The sequence below is a fragment of the Sceloporus occidentalis genome, unplaced genomic scaffold (assembly GCF_023333645.1).
Source record: "Sceloporus occidentalis isolate IW3139 unplaced genomic scaffold, rSceOcc1.0.p SCAF_80, whole genome shotgun sequence".
NCBI classification, from domain to species: domain Eukaryota; kingdom Metazoa; phylum Chordata; class Lepidosauria; order Squamata; family Phrynosomatidae; genus Sceloporus; species Sceloporus occidentalis.
Window position 1 is genome coordinate 730,056 of NW_028317060.1, and position 10,933 is coordinate 740,988.

Consider the following 10,933-nt stretch of genomic DNA (forward strand, 5'->3'; position numbering starts at 1 on the left):
GCTTACTTGATTATTGTCTAAATTCTCAGACTCTCCTTACGATCATAACAACTCTGTTTCCAGACCTGACACTGAGGTGTGTTTACCCGTATAATGTGTAATTAAATCAGTGAGGAGACCCAAACAAAAATCCCCCCACCATTATCTGTGCAACATGTATGACTAACTCAGCCCTTGTTTCTAAAGAATCTTACTTGGGTCAGCCTTTCATAATGAAAAGCGATATCTGGAAGTGTTCATGCATCTTGTTACGGGAAGGCATCTCCATTGATGTGTGACTTAGACTTGGTGGCATACCTAGGCCAGGAACCTTAGAAATATAGACTTCGATAGCAGATTAGAATTATTTGGCCTATCTATTCTGCTTGTTTTTCCTGCTGTAAAAACTCACACCTTAATCAATCTTTAGTCTCGTCTTAAATTCAGGATAGCCACACGTGTTTCCCATGTATGTTTAAATTCCCTCACTGTATTGCCTTCTGCCACTTCTGCTGAGGGGCTGTTCCATTCATCAACACCATCTCAGTAAAGTAAAGCTTGCTTACATTACATTTAAACTTCTGACCCTCTAGTTTAATATTATGACCTCTTGTAGTAACATTTCACAGTTTTTGAGATAAATGTCCCTCCCTTACTTTGTTAGATTATTTAATGCATTTAAATCTTTCTATCACCCTTAAGTCCTAAGGGTGTTTCAATAGGCTGGCTTTCTGCCCACTGTTGAGCAAACAGTTGAGTGCAATGCAAGATGGAGTGCATAGCAATGTCCCCCGTTGTACTTGGCCAATGATTGGCTCATTTGCATTTGGGTTACATTAATGTAATGAAGCTGTAATAGAAAGTTTCATCATAGTATTCTTTACTTAAAGCAGAATCATATATAGTTGTTTTGTTGTTGTTTTTGCAGTAGTTTAAACCCTTAGAGTGCCAACCACATATGGTATACGTGGTTGGCCAAATCTACCCAGGTTGCCTTCTCCTTTCTGTCCATCTGAAGTATTGTGTGTTTGTGTACATGTAAGACTTATACTTAGCTTAATATGATGCTGATTGATGGCTAATGAGTGGTATCTCTAAGCGTAAAAAAGAAACCAGAACCCTGCCTCTAGCTAGACATTGGTGCATGTAGCAGGCAGCCTTTTATCGCTGCTTACCGCCATGGCACTGCTTACAGCATAAAAAAGTGCTGTACAAGTACAAGCTGCAGCAAAGACAGGACTCCACGTGAGGTGAGAAGGGGAGGGAGGGAGGGAGAGAGATGTATTTTAGCTGCATGGATAACCAAAGGAAGAGTAAGTGTATGGTGTCAGAATAAGTATGTGTTAGTGTATGTTGTTAATGTGTGTGCGTGTGTGTCAGCATGTAATTATGCTTATGTGTTAGTGTGTGTAGTGATGGGAAGTTCGGATCATTAAAGTGAATCGGATCATTTCGATTCGTTCACTGAAATGATCCGATTCATGATCCGGATCTTCGGATCACTCAGTGTGCCTGCACAGAGTTACTGTTTTCCAGTAACTCCGTGCAGGCACACTAACGATTGGCCCCGCCCCTTTCATTATGAATCCTCCCCCCAGCCTCCAGTGATGTCAATGAAGGCAGAGAGTCGTTCAAAGATTCGGATCTTACAGGGATCCGAATCTTACAGTGATCCGGATCACTGTAAGATCCGGATCACTGTAAGATCCGGATCACTGTAAGATCCGGATCACTGTAAGATCCGGATCATTGTAAGATCCGGATCTTTGAACGACTCTCTGCCTTCATTGGCATTCTAATCATTCAGAGAATATCACCATACTGTTATAAATAATACATTAATAATCACTGCCCCCAGGATTTACATTCCCCTTTACCTGCAACTGCACCTTAAGCTAACTTTATTAAATTAATTAAATTAACCCTCACCATTAAATTAACCCTAAACACCCCATCAACCATGACTGCCCCTAAAATTAACCCTTAACACCCCATCAACCAAGACTGCCCCTAAAATTAACCCTTAACACCCCATTAACCATAGCTGCCCCCAAATTAACCCTAAACACCCCATTAAGCATAACTGCCCCTAAATTAACCCTAAACACCCCGTTAAGCATAACTGCCCCCAAATTAACCCTAAACACCCCGTTAAGCATAACTGCCCCCAAATTAACCCTAAACACCCCATTAAGCATAACTGCCCCCAAATTAACCCTAAACACCCCATTAAGCATAACTGCCCCCAAATTAACACTAAAGACCCCATTAAGCATAACTGCCCCCAAATTAACCCTAAACACCTCATTAAGCATAACTGCCCCTAAATTAACACTAAAGACCCCATTAAGCATAACTGCCCCCAAATTAACCCTAAACACTTCATTAAGCATAACTGCCCCTAAATTAACACTAAAGACCCCATTAAGCATAACTGCCCCCAAATTAACCCTAAACACCTCATTAAGCATAACTGCCCCTAAATTAACACTAAAGACCCCATTAAGCATAACTGCCCCTAAATTATCCCTAAACACCCCATTAAGCATAACTGCCCCTAAATTAACACTAAAGACCCCATCAACCATACCAATTTATTAGGTAATTTATCTGGAGTACATGCAATTAATTTAGGGGCAGTTATGGTTAATGGAGTATTTAGGGTTAGTTTCAGGGGCCGTTATGGTTAATGGGGTCTTTAGGGTTAATTTCAGGGGCCGTTATGGTTAATGGGATCTTTACGGTTAATTTCAGGGGCAGTTATAGTTGATGGGGTATAAGGGTTAATTTTATGCTGATGACTGAGGGTTAATTTAATTAATTTAATAAAGTTAACTGTAGGTGCAGTTATAGGTAAAGGGGGGCAAACTCAGGGGAATCTAAATCCTGGGGACAGTGTGAACATTATTAATGTATTTATTTATAAAAGTATGGTATCAGTAATATTCTCTGAATGATTCGAATCTCTGTAAGATTCGGATCCTTGTAAGATCCGGATCCCTGTAAGATTAGAATCATTTGAATCTTCGGATCATTCGACTCTTCAGATCATTCGACTCTTTGAACGAGTCTCTGACTCTATGAGTCATCGTTCCTGTGTGAATTAATGAGCTGTAACCTGACCCCAGAGTCTGTGTCTGAGTGCTCTGCAGATGACTCACAGCTCTAGGATCAGGTTACAGCTGCATGATTCACAGACTGAACCGCTACAAATGAATCGTTCAGTCTAGTGAACCGATTCATCCGGATCACTAAAAAGAACCGGATCAAATGAACGATTCGTTCATGATCCGGACATCACTAAGTGTGTGGTGTTAGAATTAGTGTGTATCAGCCTATGGTTTTAGAGTGTGCGGGATGGGTCTATGGTTAGTGGTGTGAGGGAGAGAAGAGAGATAGTAAGTGTCTATACTGTATTGTTAAGTGTATGATGAGTAGTTGTTAAAGCGAGTTTATGTGTTAGTATATGTATAATTTCTCCAGGTAATGTGTAAGATTTTCATCAGATTGCCATATAAATCTATACATGGTAGGACTATGGAATTTGTATGAAAAAATGTGTTCTGAGCTCCGTCTTAAATGTGAAAAATCTTCCCCAAAATATAATTGCTGAGAGTGACAAGAAGGTAATCCAACACATAAATTAGGGTAAACACAACAAAACAAGAGATGACTGCACACTCAGCATATACCATTAAGCACCTATTCCATTACACTATATGGGCGTGTATTGCTTAGGCTGCTCCTACATCAAAGTGCTGAGCTGAATCAGTGGGACTGCACTAGTGATGTCCGGATCATGAACGAATCGTTCATTTGATCCGGTTCTTTTTAGTGATCCGGATGAGTCGGTTCACTAGACTGAACGATTCGTTTGTAGCGGTTCAGTCTGTGAATCATCATGCAGCTGTAACCTGATCCTAGAGCTGTGAGTCATCTGCAGAGCACTCTGGGGTCAGGTTACAGCTCATTAATTCTCACAGGAACGATGACTCATAGAGTCAGAGATTCGTTCAAAGAGTCGAATGATCCGAAGAGTCGAATGAACCGAAGAGTCGAATGAACCGAAGAGTCGAATGAACCGAAGAGTCGAATGAACCGAAGAGTCGAATGAACCGAAGAGTCGAATGAACCGAAGAGTCGAATGATTCGAATCTTACAGGGATCCGGATCTTACAAGGATCCGAATCTTACAGAGATTCGAATCATTCAGAGAAAATCACTGATACCATACTTTTATAAATAAATACATTAATAATGTTCACACTGCCCCCAGGATTTAGATTCCCCTGAGTTTGCCCCCCTTTACCTATAACTGCACCTACAGTTAACTTTATTAAATTAATTAAATTAACCCTCAATCATCAGCATAAAATTAACCCTTATACCCCATCAACCATAACTGCCCCTGAAATTAACCGTAAAGATCCCATTAACCATAACGGCCCCTGAAATTAACCCTAAAGACCCCATTAACCACAACGGCCCCTGAAATTAACCCTAAATACTCCATTAACCATAACTGCCCCTAAATTAATTGCATGTACTCCAGATAAATTACCTAATAAATTGGTATGGTTGATGGGGTCTTTAGTGTTAATTTGGGGGCAGTTATGCTTAATGGGGTGTTTAAGGATAATTTAGGGGCAGTTATGCTTAATGGGGTCTTTAGTGTTAATTTAGGGGCAGTTATGCTTAATGGGGTGTTTAAGGATAATTTAGGGGCAGTTATGCTTAATGGGGTCTTTAGTGTTAATTTAGGGGCAGTTATGCTTAATGAGGTGTTTAGGGTTAATTTGGGGGCAGTTATGCTTAATGGGTCTTTAGTGTTAATTTAGGGGCAGTTATGCTTAATGAGGTGTTTAGGGTTAATTTGGGGGCAGTTATGCTTAATGGGGTTTTTAGTGTTAATTTAGGGGCATTTATGCTTAATGAGGTGTTTAGGGTTAATTTGGGGGCAGTTATGCTTAATGGGGTGTTTAGGGTTAATTTGGGGGCAGTTATGCTTAATGGGGTCTTTAGTGTTAATTTGGGGGCAGTTATGCTTAAAGGGGTCTTTAGTGTTAATTTGGGGGCAGTTATGCTTAATGGGGTCTTTAGTGTTTATTTGGGGGCAGTTATGCTTAATGGGGTGTTTAGGGTTAATTTGGGGGCAGTTATGCTTAATGGGGTGTTTAGGGTTAATTTGGGGGCAGTTATGCTTAATGGGGTCTTTAGAGTGAGGATTAATTTAATAAAGTTAACTGAAGGTGCAGTTAGAAGTAAAGGGGGCAAACTAAGGGAATCTAAATCCTGGGGGCAGTGAAGATTAACCCTGTATTTATTTATAAAACTATTGTGTCAGTGAGATTCTTTGAATTATTCTCTGAACGACTCTCTGAATCTGAGTCATAGTTCCTCTGTGAGAGGTGTCCAACTTGCGGCCCTCCAGCTGCTGCAGGACTACATCTCCCATAATGCTCTTTCAGCTAAGGAGCTGGCTGAGGGGTATGGGAGATGTAGTCCTGCAGCAGCTGGAGGGCCGCAGGTTGGACACCCCTGCCGGCAGCCTAGTCCATAAATTAAACATAAACATATAAATATACACACTAAATATACATATACAATAAATGTATTTTTTTACTTAGTAAATGAATCTAATCATATTGTGACATTCCTATCCTAATGCAGCTACAATAAAGGGTTAACCCCAATGAAGTTCAATGTTAAGTGGCAGCTAGGAGCTTAAGAAGGGGACATTTTTGTAATTGATTATTGCAGATCCAAAATGTAAAACTTAAATTTTCTTATCATTAAAAAAATGATATACCACACAAGCATTATTTAATTGCTTGTACTCCAGATAAATGGGTAATTCAGCTTAGTATTCATTTTATTAGGTCATTTACCTGCAGTATATAAAGTTATATGCTTGTGTGGTATATGATTTTATTTTTCAATGTATCCGCATTAAGCATATACAAAAATGTCCTATTCTAAAGCTCAGTTAATATTCGTAGGCACATATATATTATTCGATTATTTGTAGTGCCCCAACATATTTTAATTTCCATTGTGCAGTAAAGGGATAACACTAAATTAAGACAGGTCATGGACAGGTCAGAGATAGTGACTGAATGGTAAGAAGGCCCCGCCCTAAGGAGAGATTATTTAATTATTGCTGTTTTTAGGAAAATCTTTTTAACTTTTGTTTGCACTAGCTCTGCCCTGCCCTTTTGTCATTTCTCATAATACCACAAAGGCAAACAAATATAGACCTAGACAAAAGAAGAAAGTGACCTTTACTAGCAAGGATGGATTCATGCAAAAGAAGCAATATATGGATTCATTTTGATGAGGTTGGTCCACAAAAAGCTAAATGCAAAATCTGTAAAAATATTTATTCAAGCCAAGGAGGATCAACTTCTAATTATAAACGACATCTTGAAACGAAGCATCCAACTACAATGCTTGTCCACGTAAGACAAGAGGAACCATCAGGATCCACATCATCACCATCAACCTCAGGCGGCACTCTCAGCAGCACCCATGCAGCTGAAGCATCCATCCCATCTGGAAGTGGCACCATTCCCCAAAGGTCTAGGCAAAGCCAGATTACCAGTTACGTGAGACCACCAATTGGCCCAATGAGACAGAGCAAAGTTGATGAAGAGTTGGCTAAGATGATTGCATTGGATCTGCAACCTTTTTCAATAGTAGATGACAAAGGATTTAGGAGTTTCTTGAGGGTTCTTGATCCTACATACACTTTGCCAAACAGAAAGACACTATCTGGAACTTTGCTGCCACAGCTGTACGACAAAATCAAGGCAGAGCTTATGGTAAAAATAAGCAATGCCTCTGCTGTGTGTCTGACAACTGACTGCTGGACATCACGTACCACAACCAGTTTTATGGCAGTGACGTGCCATTATATTGACGATGATTTTAAACTTTCATCATCCCTTCTGGACTGCTTTTCTTTTACAGACAGGCACACGGCTGACAACCTGGCAGCTGAACTTAAAAGGATTGCGGAAGAGTGGGGTATCTTAAACAAAGTTGTCGCTTGTGTGTCTGATAATGCCAGCAACATAAAAGCAAGTATACGGAAGGCTGGATGGAAGAACGTGGCTTGCTTTGCCCATACACTGAACCTCATTGTTAGGGGAAGCTTAAAAACAATTCAAGAGACAATTTCTAAGGTGAAGAATATTGTTGAATATGTTAACAGAAGCACAGTTGCAACTGAAAGACTTAAAGCAACTCAAAAACAGATGGGCCTTGGAGAGCTGCGACTCAAACAAGATGTGGTGACAAGGTGGAATTCCACTTATTATATGCTTCAAAGATTTGGGGAGCAGAAAGAAGCAATCATTGCCACTCTTGCTTTGGTCAACCCTAGCCTTCCAACCCTGACTCTTAATGAGTGGGACATAATAAAGGATGCCTGTGAAATGCTGAAGCCCTTTGAAGAGGTTACTGTAGAAGTCAGCGCAGACAGGTATGTATGAATGTAATATACTATATAACTATTTAACCTGTTGCAACAATGATTATTTTGTCATAGTTTAAACCATAAACCCTAATTTTTCATTTATCCTTATAGGTCTGATTGTATGCATTTAGTAAGTTATATCCTCTCTTTCTCATTATAACAGATATGTGACTGCATCAAAGATCATTTTGATGGCAAGGGGACTGCAAAAAGTAATTCAGCGTTTACAGAGTGCTGTGTCCAAACATGGCCCTGTTATTGAAATGTTTAACGCGCTGAAAGAAGAAATGCAAAACCGCTTTCATCAAATTGAACACTTTCGTCTGTTTGCGGAGGCAACTGTGCTGGACCCTAGGTTTAAGCAAAGGGCATTCTATGAAGCAGCAGCCGCAGATGAAGCAGCCAAAAACATAACTACAGCTGCAGCAAGAGTTGGGTCCAGCACGCAACCTCAAGCTGGCCTTGTGGACCCCCCAGACAATCCTCGATCTACACAAACTGCTTCTTTCTGGGAGGACTTTGATGAGAGAGTGGCAGAGACAGTAACCTCCTGCAACCCCACATCTTCTGCAATGTCAGAAATGAGAGGGTATCTTGCAGAGTCCCTGATTCCAAGGACTGAAGACCCACTGGCCTGGTGGAAATCAAGGCAGACGATCTATGAAGGACTAACAGTTGTCATGAAAAAGAGACTTTGCATAGTGGCTACGTCTGTGCCTGCAGAGAGAATGTTTTCAAAAGCTGGCCAGATCATTTCAGAAAGGAGAAACAGGCTGAGTCCAAACAAAGTTAGACAGCTAGTATTTCTCAATGCAAACATCACCTCTCCTGCAGACAAATCATCATAGAAAGGAATAAATGATCAATTTGTTTCATTTATATAGCACTTTTTTCTGTTTATTTATGTTTTATTGACCTCCCTTGTTTGTAAAAAAAAATACGTGTATTTTTTTCCTTTTTATATTTAATGTTTGCAGTTCTTTAAAATACGTTTGATCCTGTTTTATTAAAACATTGTTTTTTAAAAACCAAACCCGGTTCGTAAATGTGTCATTATTTACAACACTGTATGGGAAAATCTGGGGTGGGGTAGGGCAGTTAGCCATTTCACTATCAGGATTATTTGTTTATCTGCATTACACACAATGTGTTGTAAAGTAATCTAATATGTGTCCGCATATTGGAGGCAGGGGTAAATTTAGGGTTGATGGGGTGTTTAGGGTTAATTTCAGGGGTCGTAATGGTTAATGGGGTGTTTAGAGTTAATTTAGGGGCAGTTATGGTTAATGGGGTGTTTAGGGTTAATTTGGGGGCAGTTATGCTTAACGGGGTGTTTAGGGTTAATTTAGGGGCAGTTATGCTTAATGGGGTGTTTAGGGTTAATTTGGGGGCAGTTATGGTTAATAGGGTGTTAAGGGTTAATTTTAGGGGCAGTCATGGTTGATGGGGTGTTAAGGGTTAATTTTAGGGCAGTCATGGTTGATGGGGTGTTTAGGGTTAATTTAATGGTGAGGGTTAATTTAATTAATTTAATAAAGTTAGCTTAAGGTGCAGTTGCAGGTAAAGGGGAATGTAAATCCTGGGGGCAGTGATTATGAATGTATTATTTATAACAGTATGGTGACATTCTCTGAATGATTACAATGCCAATGAAGGCAGAGAGTCGTTCAAAGATCCGGATCTTACAATGATCCGGATCTTACAATGATCCGGATCTTACAATGATCCGGATCTTACAGTGATCCGGATCTTACAGTGATCCGGATCACTGTAAGATTCGGATCCCTGTAAGATCCGAATCTTTGAACGACTCTCTGCCTTCATTGACATCACTGGAGGCAGGGGGGAGGATTCATAATGAAAGGGGCGGGGCCAATCGTTAGTGTGCCTGCACGGAGTTACTGGAAAACAGTAACTCCGTGCAGACACACTGAGTGATCCGAAGATCCGGATCATGAATCGGATCATTTCAGTGAACGAATCGAAATGATCCGATTCACTTTAATGATCCGAACTTCCCATCACTAGACTGCACTGTCTTTTAACCCACAGAGACCCTCCTCCATACGTGCTTTTAAATGGCAATTGCTGGGTGTGCTGATCTCTTGTTTTGTTTTGTGTTCAAGTTGTTCCTTGCAGCAGCACTTTGGAATATGTATGTGTATACTTTTCAGAGTCTGCTTCCCTTTCTATATTTTTTGTACATAGGATAGGGTGACATTGTCTCAAACTTTCAAATGTTCTAATCACTTTATGATATATATTTATCTTGGTTCTGTTGCAAATAACATTTGAATCCCTGCTGTAGTTGATGAGGGGTCCATGGGGTACAAATCCTGGAATTCTCATTTTAAATCCTATAATGCAGTCCATAAATCCTATAATTCACCCCTAAATCCTATAATTTACACTCTAAATCCTGTAATCCAAATTGTGTAACCTGTAATATCAAGATGACTCTAAACCGGTTGCCACAATAGAGAAATTAATGTTCTTTGATACTTTTAAATGAATCAGTTTCTCATTTTAGCTGTTTCTGTTTATTAACCATTTGAATACCAGTGATAAAATCAATACATTAAACAAATCCTCTTTAAATAACAAAACAATGAACAAAAAACAAAGCAGACATCCACCAATTTTTTTTTTTTTATAATTCTCACCAGACTGTGTGTCCTAAACGAAGGAGTTGCAAAATGGCTTGAGATTAAATGGAGAGGCTCAAGTAGGGAGCTTTACTGGGATTTAGAACATTGAAGTGGCAACCTAATTTTAGATCTTGAAGGACTAATTCAGTATATTATTTTATTCCAAGCATCAATAAAAATCAAGAGCCATAATATGTATTTATTATTAACATGTATATCTTATATATATATATATATATATATATATATATATATATATATATTCATTATAAAAGATCCACTTGCACAATGTCAGGGATTTTGTAGGCAGATAGTTTGGTGTATGATTAAACAATGCACATAAAGCATACATATGCATTAAGCTCAAGCCACTGATTAAGCAACTGTAGTTAATGCCCAGTGTCGCCTGATCCAACAGCCTATACCAGGGGCGTCCAACATGCGGCCCGCGGAACCTCGAGGTGCGGCCCGCGTGAGATCAGCAGCCAGGATCACAAGAGCCCTGCTGCTTACTTCTGGGAGGGTCTATTCTCTGCTTCAGTCCTGCTTCCTCTATGGGGAGAACGAGGGAGGCCGCGCCCCCTGCCGAAGTCTGTGAGCGGCATCGAGAGCTGTAGAGCAGGTAAGGGGGTGGGGTAGGTTGTGTGAATGAGTATGTCTGATTGAGGGAATGAATCTGTGAATGAATGAATTTGTGTGTGTGTGATAGCATGGATGTGTAAGTGCTGGAACCTAGGCATGATGGGACTGTGATTGCTGTTAGCAATTACACTCCTATCATGCCAAGTCAGCCAGTACATGCTGAAACCTGGCTAGCTGCCCCCCTTGT

At 40.0% G+C, this 10,933-nt stretch overlaps 1 protein-coding gene across 1 annotated transcript; it reads left to right on the forward strand.

The window, feature by feature from the left end:
* Positions 1–6,272: 6,272 nt before the first annotated feature.
* Positions 6,273–8,304, forward strand: LOC149285331 (E3 SUMO-protein ligase ZBED1-like). The gene is made up of 2 exons (XM_089495496.1): positions 6,273–7,462; positions 7,620–8,304. Exons 1-2 carry the CDS (start codon positions 6,273–6,275, stop codon positions 8,302–8,304), a joined length of 1,875 nt encoding a protein of 624 aa, XP_089351622.1.
* The last annotated feature ends 2,629 nt before the right edge of the window (positions 8,305–10,933 follow it).